Source organism: Paralichthys olivaceus, chromosome 20 (assembly GCF_024713975.1).
Source record: "Paralichthys olivaceus isolate ysfri-2021 chromosome 20, ASM2471397v2, whole genome shotgun sequence".
Taxonomy (NCBI): Eukaryota; Metazoa; Chordata; class Actinopteri; order Pleuronectiformes; family Paralichthyidae; genus Paralichthys; species Paralichthys olivaceus.
In genome coordinates this window covers 11,687,756-11,701,740 of record NC_091112.1, presented here as the reverse complement: position 1 = coordinate 11,701,740, position 13,985 = coordinate 11,687,756, and the positions used below count along the sequence as shown (strand labels likewise).

Below are 13,985 nucleotides of genomic sequence, written 5' to 3'. Positions count from 1 at the left end.
GCTTTCGTTCGATAACAACCATTTAAATCTAAGACATTTCTAATGAACAGCTTTAATTAGGTTTTGGCAAAAAAGGAAGTAATCATACAATTCTGGATAAATCATTATTAGGTGTTAATAATACTCTTATTTTGTATAAGTTATCATAAACAATAGTCAGTTGCTTTGTTAAATACAGAAATAAATAAATTAACAGATCTGTAACCCAAACTCTTCTTCATGTTCTTAACCTGTTAACAGTTCACCAGGCAGGGCCCTTACAGACAGAAGGGAGCAAAACTCAGAGCTGCCTTCATGTCTCATCACGGTGACACTGGCCTCTCAATAATTACTGTAAATCTAATGATTCCTGGGAATGATAAAGAAGTAACACAGGGAACACGTCTCTCGGTGATAATCAAAAACAAGAGCTGCATAAAGTACACAGGTCAAAATCAATTTCAAAAAGGTATATTTTTCATCTAACTAGAAAAATCAAACAGTGTTTTAAGTCTTACTGAAGTGGTTTCATAAGAAAATTAAACTATATTGCATCTGTCAGGTGCAATTTCCAGTGTAACATCAGAAGTATCAGGTTTAAGACAATTTCCGCACGTCCAATGGTCACAGAGATAAACCACGTATATGGCAGCATTCTTAAATATTATTAAGAATATTCCAGAGTCATTTGCACGGTGAACGTGACCTGCGATTCTTCTGAAAGAATAAAATAACAATTGAAGATGGATTTAATCTACTGTATGTGTCTCAACACTCACACAGAAGCAGGTAGAATTCTGACAATTCTACTTCTCTAGAATTTCTAAAGGCAGCGATGGGGTATTATTTTTGTTATTGAGAGGATATAAAAAGTGGTCAGAAGCAGGTTACAAGCAGAGTCAAAGCAACATTACGCATATAAGCAGGAAGATTCTTTTTCTCGTCTTTTTTCTCGTCTTTTTCTTTTGTTTTATGGTTCGGGTTTGGTAAGTTACAAATTTCATGATTACTTTGTACCTGAAGTCTCCATTAGAACCAGTCCAATGAGTACAGCATGTTGTTGCCATTTTTACATAGAGAACTGCTTTAGTTATGGTACATGTATACTGTAAGGAGCACTGGACAAGCTAGTGCAGTGGTTTGCATTTACAGTGTTTGCACCTCCAGTGTTCTCGTACATACTGAGAGAATTTTTCCAGTTTCTAGTTCAGTTCTTGTTGGAAAGTTCTAGTGTCATCTTTGTCAGAAGTGACAGTAAGCAGCATGTGGACACCTGGTGGTGGGAGATGAGAACTGCCTCATATATTCCATGAACACACACTGACGTGTGTGCTTCAAAGCAATAGATTTGATGTATCTGAACAGTATATACACAAGTCTATCAAAATGGCACATCAGACAGATTTTTATCTGTATACGTCATATACGTTGTATATGTACACGGTCGCTGTGTCTACAGGTGCTATGATGGCCCAGAGAACGATTAGCGATGTGGATGAAACAGACTTAACACAGACTCACTCTGGATGCGATAAATAAACCCAATTTACAAGCCATAAACAGCAAAATAAATAGAACAGAGTGAATTCTTAAATGTCTAAACACACAGGATGGGTGAAGGAAAGGAGGGGCAGCATCCTATTATCCAACTGTTCATTTTGGTTTAAATTGCTCGGTGATGAAGTCACTTCACAATCTGACATTTTGTGGTGGAGCTCCAGCACTACTGAACTCCTGAGCAGGTATCCCTCAGGGTTCATATGTAGGGCCGACTGACGTTCTGTTCCTTGATGCTACTGGTTGCAGCGCTACAGTAAAGGTAAGCTCATGATCCGCTTCACTCTGCCGCACATTCTTTGTGCGCCTCTTTCTGCTGCTCCAGCTCTCTCTTGCGTAGCTTCTCGCGTTGTTTCTCCAGCTTATCGTGGTTCCTCTTGGCCTTCTCCATCAGAACTTTAAGGTCTTTGATCTTTTTCTTGATCAGGGCACGGTCCTGAGAAGAACTAACTCCAAGGGCCTGAAACATAAGAGCGTTCAAATATTGACATTTGAGAGTCAATACACAATCTATCTGCAATATTCAGCAATATAGTTACATCAAAGTTAGTTAATATTCAGTTAAAATAAACTCACAACATAATGATCATGAAAAATAGATTTGTCAATACTCATTTTCCCTCAAAAACAAATATATAATGGCAGCACTATTTCTAATTTCTCAGTTTCTAAATTTGGCTTTTCTACATACTGCAATTACATGTATACAATACCAATACACTATATCTACAGGCTCTAATGTATCTGTATGTAACTCCAATTAGTCCAATATATGTATAACTACATGAAGTTTTAACCAACCTTTAGCTCAGTGCTATCAAGCTGTAGCAGCTGTTCTCCGTCTATGTTTTTGGCAGTGAATTCTGGGATATGGTGTTCTAAGTTGAGGCCCAAGAGCCAGCGGGCCACTTGCTGGGAAGTCCACTCTGTAATACTGCGGCTCTGCCACTGATACTGCTTCGACAACTGTCCCTCGTCCAGGATCTGAACACAGATAAAGAAAGGCGGAAAAAAACAACCCTGATGAGATGCACAAATTCTCCTTCTGTTTGATACAGATTATATGACCAGGCACTAAAAGTATCTTCAACAGAAAACTAGATGAATGACAAATTGAGATGAAATTAAATATCACCATAAAAAAGGGGAAATACAATGGGAAATGTATTCAGTAAATACTAATTCTGTGGGACACAAATAATGACTATAAATCATGTGGAAATGAAACAGACAAATGGCTTCTTCTCAAAACACAAACGTCCTCTGTAGACCCGCAGCCTCCGTCTCACCTCATCATCTATCATATCCAGACTCTGAACGTGGCAGCATAGAAAACAACAGAAAATGATTGTGTTGTTAACAGAGCAGCAATAAAATGTCTTCCAGCACAGCGGCCAATAACATTTGAATACAATGAGCCTAAACAGCTGCATTCATCATTCAGCATCTTGTCATCTGTAAGAAGAATGTGAGAAAAGCAGCTGATGATATTATTTTTCCTGTCAGAAGAATCTATAAAGAAAGATAAATTAGGCAACTGACAAATAAAAAATGACTCTCCAGATTTCTTTTACCTCATATGAATACAAACAAACAAATTGTTGAAGCAGAGTTTGGATTCGAAAAGTGAATTATTATTACTATTATTATTATTATTATTACTTTAATTGCTTCTGTGCACTTCCTCTACTCCTGGATCATTCTTTAACTTGATTGTTGAGTTTTGGTCTTTTTTTTAGATGTGTGTCTGTTTATGTTCACTAAGAGCAATGTTAAACTGGAGTCAAAATGTGAACACATACTAAGCCAATTAAGAATGGGGTGCAAACATTTGTGTATGTGTGACTGTGCCATGACACTGCAGTAAACAAATGCCAGTCTGAAAAAAAAAGAAAAAAGATTCACATGAAACATCACAAGATTGTGCGTGTACCTCGTCTGAGGACAGCCCCAGTGTGTGCGAGCGTCCTGACATCTTGGCTTCACCCAGCAGACCGCTGATCTCCACCGAGCTACTGCTGCTGACGCTCAGATCATCATTCAAAGTGGGTCCCTGAAAAAAAGATAAATCAATAAATAAATAAATTCAACAACACACTTACAAGCCTCATCTTGAGACGCAGCCACCTCTGGGCCTGAATTTAGTGGAATTTAGTTCAGAGTGCTTCTCTCTTATTGATGTTTCTGTTAAGTGCTATTGATTAAAAATGACACGATGTAGCATTAGTGTGATGATGCTGTAAATTTAAATCAGAGGGAGTTATTTAATCTATTTTCTTACACGGAGAGGGTGAATGTGGAGTGACTGAATCCAGAAAATGAAGGGCTTTTCCTCTGTGCACCAACCAAAATGAAAAATAGACGAGTGCAAGAAGACAGGGGCTGTGCACGTAAGCTGCTCCATCACAAACTGGTGGTTAGAGATGATGTAGCTGGATGATATCCAACTCCCAAAATCTGTCACTTTGTCCGAATGAGTAGGACAGTGTGGACATACAGGGATTACATTAAGATCTGTGCTTAAACAGCAGCAGACAAGCTGCTGATATCAGGAGGAGGAAAGCATGAGACACACTTGTTCTGTAGAAAAATGTCTCTTCATGAGATAAAGGTTAAAACATCACATTTTGACTTATGAGGTGAATTAACCCTTAGTCCACGAAGCAACAGAAAATGTAATTCCTATAAGATTTTGACATAAAAGCGATCATCAATCTTTGCCTCACATTTAGTTTTACACTGTAGTTTGAAGAGGTTCTTTGAGCCTCTGTACTCATTGAAGTAAAAGACTAAATTTACATGTTTAGACTTTAAGCTTTCTGGACTGAATCCTTGCTTAAAACCTCCACTTTAATATATATGTGCATAAATTGTGCATTGAATTATCTTCTGATGTGTGCTCCTCTTGAGCTCAGAGTGAGCCCCTTAGGGAGCAAAAGAAGGGACTGGATCAAAAATAATCTCCATTTCAATCCTGAGGTGACGACATCTGATTAGAAACAGGTTTCATGCAAGTTCATACACTACAACAGATGCCCACGTTAATAACTGTAATCGTATTGAATCAGTATGAAATGTAACTTAATAAAGATTCAGAATGAAACTGATTTGCACTAGGGGCATTTGGGAAGATTTTGTAAAAAAAAAAAGCAATTTAAATCTTAAAACCTATGATTTTCTTGCAGTTTTGCTGATGAGATAACGTAGATTAGAAAAGATGTTTAGGATCATGTCAGACTAATCATCTTTGTTACAATTAATTATGCAATTATGCATTTCATTTGCTACTAAACCCTGCTTACCTCAGAGAGTAGCAACACATACCTATTTCAGTAGATTGAAGTATAATTGAAGAAAACACAAAAGAATACAATACCAAGTAATATGAATAGGAGAAGAAGTGGGGCCATGTAAGGGAGGTCTGTTCAACAGAAATAACACAATGCGTCTAAGTGGAATGGCAAAGTAGAACTTACAGTATTGAACGTATGATTATACTGAAGTCTGATAATACGCCTACTGGGACTTTACATCATATAGAGCTGAGAAAAGTGTCTTTTAATGTCCTCACTGTAAAGTGTCTGTCAAGTCAATCACTATTTGCTCAAAGTACCAGCTGACAAACTTCTTGTACCTTGACCTTGAGTTTCTCTGGACTGTCCTCGACTGATGGCTCTGTGGAACTGAAAGAGGGAGAGAGAGAAGGGGAGAGAGAGAGGGATAGACAGAGACAGGGAAGGAGGGGGGAATGGAGGTCAGTGGTTGATGATTACTGTACCACACTTTATTAAACAGTTCCTGAAACAGTAATCATTGACTATGTTTACATGAACAGCAACATTCCAATTATTTAGTTTATTCTAAATTAGATTTATTTATAGCATTTTCTATTTATATTCACATTACAGAGCATAGTCTGATTATGACAACATTACGTCCTACGACTTGTTGACACTCAAACCCAGGACATGTGTCCTCAAGCAGCTGGTAACTGTCATATGTAGTGAAAACTCTAAAAGGACTCCACGTCTTAATTTGAATATTGCTTATTCCCAGTATGCGCTCATTTGAGTTAAGGTAATCAGAAAATACTGTTTTCATGGCAGTGTCTTATTCAGACTATTGTCTTAATCTGGTTTACATGGTGTCCATGTGAACTTGTCAATAACACCAGATTACATCCAAACATCTAGAACTGCTCCAGAACACTGTCTTATAAAAGATAACTGTAACTCTGAAGCTATGATCATTTACCTGTTTCCAGGTGAGGCTCTGGGGTCTCTGTCCTTCACTTTGGTTTTCCTGAGAGACCTGAGTGAAGAGGTAGAGACAAGAAAACATAGTTTGACTTTGAATGTAATAAAATATTAAAAAACCTTCAATCTTGTAAGTGCTTTGTCAGCCGCAGACTTTAAATAACGTTTGCTTAGAGAGCAGCCTGGTTGTGAAGAGGTGTCCCTCTTCAATTTGTGGATCCAACTAGTTGAGTAAGGTTTGAGAAATCGGAAGCACTCAAGAGGTTAATACATTTAAGAAGCGTTTAAAATAACATGACTGTTCAGTCATTGTAACAATTAAAACCATGCCTAAATGTTTCAGCCATAGAGACCTTATCAAAGCAGTATTACACTCCTGGGTGTCTTAGATTTCTCAAATCTTACTCATTGCTGAATACAGAACTTGCTAATATGGCGTTCCAGTGTTTGTGGTCTTACCCAGGGTCCAGAGCTTGTCTGTCCAGACTGTGAGATGGGCTCGACAAGGCAGGAGACCGAGAACCTGGGATTACAAACACCCAACACTGAGATCAATGGGTTTACACAATTATCAAGAGATATATGATCATGAGAGAAATGCAGTTTACATAAATAGAAAGTAAGTGCATCTATGAACGTACCATCCTGGACGATTCCTGTGGTGGAGGACGAGTGCAGTGTTCGTCTGGGGGAGCTTTCTGCACTGCCGGGAGCCCTGAGGACCACTGCTCCTCCATCACAAGACGTCACACTACGAATCGAACCAGAGCGACTGTGTGCTGGACTGCCATGTCCCTCTGATACCTGAGGACAGAAGTAAATGGAGAAAAACAGGGAAAGAAAGGTGAAGTCAGTGGGAGAGGAGAAGAGAGTGAAATAAAATGTGAAAGGAAGAGAAAGAGAATTGTGAAGGATGAAAATGAATGAAATTTGTAAGAGAGGTTTCGAAGTACTCCCGCGAAAAGGAAGAATGAAGTGCCATGAAAGTAAATTTGATCTGAACAGCCAGCACCGCAGACTAATCTGAGAGAAGTCAGTTGACATACTTTCACTGTTTCTAATTCTCTAATTCCTTGTCCTCTTTTTTCTCTCTCCCTGGAAGCGTCCTGTGTTCCTGCCATTTGTGATCCAGTTCTCAAAACCAATCTGGACTCACTCCTGCTCTGGCTGAGTTAAGGGACGGCAGTATCCTTTCATCCAGAAAAAGAATGACTGTGGCCATTATTATCTACAGGGAGAGACAACAAGTAGTGACAGCACCGCAGATGCAATTAGTCCGGCTGAGCAACACTCACCAATTAATCCATTAAAGGACTAAAGTGGAATGGACAGGGGTTAAAGACACACAAACATGCTGAGAGACATGCACACACACCAATTAGACATCCAGTGTTGAAATTAAAGGCATGTTAAATGTAAGTGTAGTCTAATGAGAGTGATGGAGTTGGTTTGATTAAGCATCACATAGATCCACATCACATCTGGATGTTGTTGTTGAAGCTGATGTTTCAAATATGTATATTTAAGCTTCACTGAACAATGTGTGTGTGTGTGTGTGTGTTTGTTTGTGTGTGTGTGTGTGTGTGTGTGTGTGTGCATTTGAATGCAAACCTCTCCCTCTGTAGAGCTTATGCTTTCACGGGTAGCTGTCACTCTGTAGCTCTTCTTTTTGCTGGGTGAGGAGTGGGGAGAGCCCTCCCTCAGGTCTTAAATCACACACACACACATACACACACACACACACACACACACACATACACACACACACACACACACACACACATACACACACACACACACACACACATACAGACAAGGAGAGAGAGGAAAACAACTGTGATTGTGATGAAAAAATCATTGTGTAATCTAACTCTGTGCATGATTTTGTTTCAGTCTTTATCTTTGAGGCACTTTATTATATTATATTATATTATCTAAGTAAAAAGGCAACTATCAGGTGTCTGCTCACTGTCAGATGAGACAGAGATTGAATCTTTGAAAACAATAACCTCAGCTGATGGTGTTCACCTTCCACATACACTCTGTTTTATATCCTTCACCAATCATGCCTCCTCTAAACTTTTTTAATATTGCATTATGGGCTGCGTCATCCGGATCAGTACACATCCAATCACTGTGTTACCCCGTCTGCACTGTACAGTATCAGACAACAAAGTCGGGCAGATGTGCTCGAAAAATGGATTACTTGTTTATTTTGTAACTGCAGAGGTGCAGAGTGAAACTAGGGTCAGAGGTGAGAGTGCGTGTGAATGCTGAGGCAGCGGGGAAGAGGAGGATTTGGGAGTGTGTGTGAGTTTGTTTACAGCCAAACAAAACAGTCCTGTCTTTGCAATGTCCTTCATAGGGCAAGACGCGTCAATAAACTGCTGAGGCTAAATAAAGGTTATGGCAGAGTTGTTGAGGACAAACAACTTCTCTCTGTCCACAGTTTATTTAAACAATCAGGTCTTTTGGGAAACCAAACGTTTGTTCATGAGCACATTCTCAGACATAAACTGGAGGAGAAGCAAGAAGTCATGATCATGTTTACTCTCTTATTTGAGAAGTCGCTCTATTCATTAAATTAATGGTTTGAAGTATTCAGGGTCACATTCATTCGCTTTCTTGCCAAAAGTTTGATTAAAAGATCGATACCACTCTCATATCAGTCCGTTCAATATGAAGCTGAAGCAAGGGAGCGATTAGCTGTTGGCCGGCTGCAGTTTAGATCATAAACCCTGCCTCCTCCATGTTAGCAGATGTGACATGGACCAAACTAAACAGTCAAAGTACACATGAAATAATTATTTTTCAAAGATGGCTTCTGTCCATTTAATCAGTTCATATCACATCGATGTTTGTTCAAGTGTTCATTTTTCTAGTAAGTTTGGTTTTAATTAGTTATTTGATGATATATAAACAAGGTGAAACATCATGATTGACAGCTGAGACTGCCTCACGATTGGCTGAGCTTCACCTGAACTTGGGATATTTTGACTTCATATTTGTTGGAAGAAGTAAAGATGCAACGTCCATCTTTGTATACAGTCTATGGTTATGGTCAATTGTTTAATCCCTCAAAGAACTTTGTCATTGTGCTAAGATAAGTTATTGTATTGAATAGAAAAGTGGTACCGATCCTCTCATCTGTCTCTCAGCAAGACACTGAATAAACATTATTTCCCACACTCATCTCATTTCCACACATCGCTCCTTTATATCAAAGACATCACGACACTGATCCTCACAGACACACCTCTGAGTTGTGCTGCAGCTCGCACGGGGCTGTGTTGCTGCGCGTTGAGCCTCTCTGCATTGTTGCTGTTGTTGTTGTTGACCTGGATGCCGTTCTGCTTCATCAGCTGCATCAGCTCCGACTCTAATGTTGCAATCTGCGGCGGGAGAGGAAGCGGTCGATGTTAATCAGCCGCGGGTCATTTACCTGTCAAAATGGCTGCTCTCAAGTGCTGAGGAGAATGGCCTACATGATGAGGAGTATGTTTTCATTCGATTTCCAACAGTTTCTAACAGGAGTTGGCTAAATCTGCCAACATTTGAATTAACAGCACATTTTAAAAGGATGTCAGTTTAGTTAAAGCATAACTCCTCTGGTTTTACTTCCAGATCTTGTTGTGTTTTTTCCACCTCTCCGGCCTGTGTCACTCCCCCTGTTTGACAGTGCAGTAGGAGAGTGAGTGCTCAATGGACAGAATAATAAGAGGGGGACAGTCGCCTTGACGACAAATTCAACTGTGGGGCTCGACCTGAGACCAGAGCACCAAACTGTCACCTTTTAAGAGCAAGAGAGTAGAAAATCATTTACAATAACCAATCTAACCACAGGCTCCTGGACTCCGAGTCCATCAGCTGTCACTATCCAGGGAGGAGAACAGTTGTTCACAGAAAGCTAATGGAGTGCTGCTACTGATCGTTTTGAAGATGCTTGGAATTGAATTTCTCACACTACACCCAACAATCTTGTTACATGCTTTAATTAAGCGCAGAGAAAAAAAGCATTGTTTATTAGTAGAATCCAACTTCTTCATTGGTCGGCCAATCTTAAAGCCCATCTGCGATTGTTTGGCGATGAATTTGCCTCAGGGGAAAACGGACAGTATTTAAGGGGCTCCCTGGGTAGACAGTGGATATATGGGCTAAGACTCAGACTGTTGTAGTTTCTTTTATCACAAGAGTCAAATGTTTATTAACACATTGACAGCACAACCTTTTGTAGGTATGTCTGGTTGTTTTTGTGTTTGTTATTTATAATAAAGTTTATAGTGTAAATTGCATTTCCTTCTTATTTTATAATGTCATCTTCATTGCAAATTTTTTGCGTACATATCGGTGAATATGTGTGCACTCACTGGAAAGTTTTTCCCTCTTATATCAGTATCAACATCGGCCTCCCCAAAATCCATAACAATCGGGCTCCATTTATTGGTTTATTTTAACTTGAGGGATTTCTGAGGACAATGTGCTGAATCTTTCAGGCACGGACAGAACAACAGAGCACAGAGAGATACACAATTAGAGCAGAGATGATGAGAGATGGACACAATGAGATTAAGACGAAGAGATGATTTACCCTCACTTGCAGCCCCTGGATCTCAGCCAGATGAGCTTTCTCAGCCTCCTCCAGCCGCCTCCTCTCTGTATCCTCCTTTTGGATAAGCTCCACCTCCCTGGAGGGAAAAAGAGATAGTACTGTACTGAGTAGGTGTGTGTTAAGATAGGAAACACAACAGGACACATTTAAGTGTGTGTCGTGTTTGTGTGCGTGTCGCCATGTGACTGTGCCTGCCCCTTGCATAGCTGTGGTGACAAGGGAGCTGAAGCTGTTTTAGGATGTTTAGGTGTGTTACATTTTACTCTGACCCTGCTGCTCATAGTGAACACACACACACACACACACACACAAAATATTATGATGGAAATTCAGGATCATATTACTTTTACTACCAAGGCTTTAATGCTACTGCATATATAAATAAGTAGTTAACCAACTTTCTAAAACTGAATTGGTCTGACAGCCTGGTGAGCCGCAAGTGTCATCATCAATCAGAATTAAACACAAGATAAGTTCACAAGAAAAGACAAAATCTCAGGATTTTACTTTCTTCATTAAGACCAACCAGTCCAAGCTTTATTTTGTCATCCTCATGTAAATATAAATATATATATATATTTATATACAATATCAGCTATGTTGCTAGGCAACAGCAATAAGGGTGGGGTGAGCTGGTGACGCCTATCACGGAAATCCTCTGTTGATCATTTTGGTTGGGCCTCTGAAGGATGGAGTCCCTGAATGGAGACACAGCCTTGGGAAAAAGGCACGACCCACCCCTGCTGTGCAGCAATGGATTTATCTTATACATTTATGATGATATGATGAAGTTTGAATCGTTCGGAAGGACACGGGAATGTTCAGAGGTTGAAGTAGTCTTGTGTTGAAAATGTAAATAATATTGATGGCAACCCAATAAACCCAGGTCATCAGGATAATTGTTATTGATTTGATAATGTGTGTGTCAGTGTGTTTTTTTCCAGTGTAACAACAACTCCACATCAGTAGTCTTCCCCCTCACTGCCTAAATCATACAAACTTTGACAAAGTTGTTTTGTATGTAAATGAAGACAAATCCACTTCTTTATTTAAACTCTGTGGTGCTCTCCCTGCCGCTCACCTCTGTGGATGTGAGCCCAGAGAACACAACCTTGTTAATACTCTAATGATATCATCTCTGAGCATAACAAACAAATGTTTCAAGCTGATGTCTCCCCTATCTGCCAATCTCCTTTCATCTAGCACAGTGTGCTGTAGGTGGGCATGTTAATAATCTTCATAGCAATTTTAATAGTTCCCATTATTCTCCCGTTTCACTGCTTTTCACAGTGATTCGAAAACCTGCTGCCAGGCAGCAACTGGAGCACTCATTATTTCACAATCAGTCTTTTATTTACCTCCATCGCCACACACAGCTAATGGAGAAGTTTTCTATTAAAATAAGACATGGGTAGTTTGAGCTTCCCAGGAGCCAAGTTCTCCAGTTCCCCAAGTTTTGTGCCCATTGGCAAGCATATGAAATTAACATATCCTGCATTGGTTGCATTATAAATAATAGCAGCCATTTTCCACCATGTGTGTAAAAACTATTAATTTAAACTTTCACTTAATGAAAAGTTGGATGGAAGCTGGAGAAACCCTTTGTAAGATGGGTAATTGCCTTCAGTAACTGCTGTTATTGTGGTTTTTGCTATGGCCTCCACAAAATGATAACTATCTCACAAATGGACACACACGCACACACACACACACACACACACACACACACACACACACACACACACACACACACACACACACACACATCCCTGAGAATAATAAACGTTGCTGTTTCCTCATGCCTGCTTTGCCCTTGGTCTGGGAGTTTGCTGTCTCTCCTCTATCGCTCCGTTCTCTACTAAAGATCAGCGAGCAGAGCTTGTTTCATTAGAAGGCATCCATTTGGCCCGCAGGACCACAGCCAATTAGAGGCATTCAGACTGGAGCTGAGTGGGAGAGTTTGTGATGGGACTGACCAAAGAGATCAACGCACTGAAAAGTAAAGGAGCTGCACTGCATCAGAGTAGAAACTCAGCTCTTACTGCTGGAGTGGGAGAAGACTGGGGCTATAAAAAGAAATGTTCTGCCTCATAAGAGAGAAATATAGGAAATATTCTTTATTTCTGAGAATGACGGCGGTCGTGGAAGGAATGAAGGAATTTATCTAAAACTATTTATATTTATGTGAATGTTTGATAGCAGTAGTGAATCTCTTTTTGGAAAACGGTGTGAGTGTCAGTTTTACAATAGACACAAGAAGTATGTAGGTTAGATATAAGTTTCTGCATCAGGCCACATGAAACTATGGCAACAGTCTGTTCTGGTCCTGAAAGACACAGGACTTCATGGAGCTGACAAGACATAATCTAATAACGGTGCTTTCAGACATGCACTGAACTAGTTCTTCTCTCCAGCCCCCTAATAAAAAGTCAAGAAATTGTCAGAGTGAGTCCATTTGAGAATACAGCAGAAAGGTTTCTGGATAATTCACAGTGAGAGAGTGGGTGTCGTATGATGTCATTGCTCTGGGTTCCTAATATGTGCAGGAAGTACAGTGGGATCCAAAACTCCACTTTCCCAGAAGACCCCACTGTAGTATATTTTTGAAACTGGATCAAAACGATAAAGGAAAACGTTCCAGAATCTACAGGAGGTTATAGTCACAATATATTCCTCCTTCACACCCTGAAGACAGTTTGGGGATGAACAGCTCTAACACAGGTTCACTTACTTCTGCTGGAAGTCTTTGATGAGTTTCTTGGCTTTGTTGTACTTCTTCTCCAGAGCTTGGTACTGGGCCTGCGCCTCCTTCAGGTGCTCGTTGACGGTGTGGCAGAGGGTCTGCGCCTCGATCCAGTAGCTCTCCAGTTTCAGCATCCTCTCCTTGTTCTCGTCGATGCTGGCCTTCAGCTGACTCTTCTCCTTCTCCCAGCGCTGCTTTTCTCTCTCCACTGACGCCAGCTGGAGGCAGACAAAAACAACTTGCAATAAGGGAATCTCTCATTTGATTGTAAGTTTTACTAATGTCATATAAGGACTCGGTTTTATCTTTGATTTTCACAAAGGCAAAAAAGATATTTTCACAATTGACTGAATCATAGAGCTTCTCCTTCAGATCCCATAATTTGTAGGAATATTTATATTTATAACTTCATGAAAAGATCTCATAAGATATAAACCAATGACGGCCTTACAGTCCACCACTACCAAACATTTCCTCCTCCATGAGAAAGGCCATTCTTTTCAAGTCTGAGTGGTTCTTTTGTATACTTAAGCATACCTTATAACATTTAACGCAGGCTACAGGCTAATCCTCTGATATTCCTCCCTGTAAAATAATACGTAGCCCCCTTTGAGTGGCCATAATACTTTTGTCGCACATAATAAATAAACAAATTTCACATTTTATGAATTGACAAAGTTGCTAAAAGAGAAAAGCTTCTCAAATAATGTTTTAGAGGAAATTCATTCACATTCAATACTTTGATTTCTATCTTTCAAAATGGACCCACCACTACCTGTGCACACGTGCATACACAGAGATGTCAGACGACACAAACAGAAACACAACTAAAAACACTCTT

At 39.8% G+C, this 13,985-nt stretch overlaps 1 protein-coding gene across 4 annotated transcripts in view; it reads right to left on the bottom strand.

Annotated features, from left to right (window-relative positions):
- Positions 1-959: 959 nt before the first annotated feature.
- The window catches only part of ppp1r9a (protein phosphatase 1, regulatory subunit 9A), a 48,650-nt gene continuing 35,624 nt past the window's right edge, over positions 960-13,985 (bottom strand). Inside the window, exons 9-21 of one of the 4 annotated variants that reach the window (XM_069516916.1) lie at positions 13,133-13,362; positions 10,381-10,477; positions 9,049-9,184; positions 7,404-7,498; positions 6,434-6,596; positions 6,252-6,315; positions 5,791-5,847; positions 5,171-5,219; positions 4,913-4,957; positions 3,470-3,589; positions 2,826-2,849; positions 2,338-2,520; positions 960-1,996 (exon numbers count right to left, since the gene is read on the bottom strand). In XM_069516916.1, the coding sequence (XP_069373017.1) occupies positions 1,817-1,996; positions 2,338-2,520; positions 2,826-2,849; positions 3,470-3,589; positions 4,913-4,957; positions 5,171-5,219; positions 5,791-5,847; positions 6,252-6,315; positions 6,434-6,596; positions 7,404-7,498; positions 9,049-9,184; positions 10,381-10,477; positions 13,133-13,362 (1,443 nt within the window). In that variant the 3' untranslated portion in view covers positions 960-1,816. The remainder of the gene's footprint in view (positions 1,997-2,337; positions 2,521-2,825; positions 2,850-3,469; positions 3,590-4,912; positions 4,958-5,170; positions 5,220-5,790; positions 5,848-6,251; positions 6,316-6,433; positions 6,597-7,403; positions 7,499-9,048; positions 9,185-10,380; positions 10,478-13,132; positions 13,363-13,985) is intronic. The other 3 variants (XM_069516918.1, XM_069516919.1, XM_069516920.1) reach the window with 3 other exon arrangements.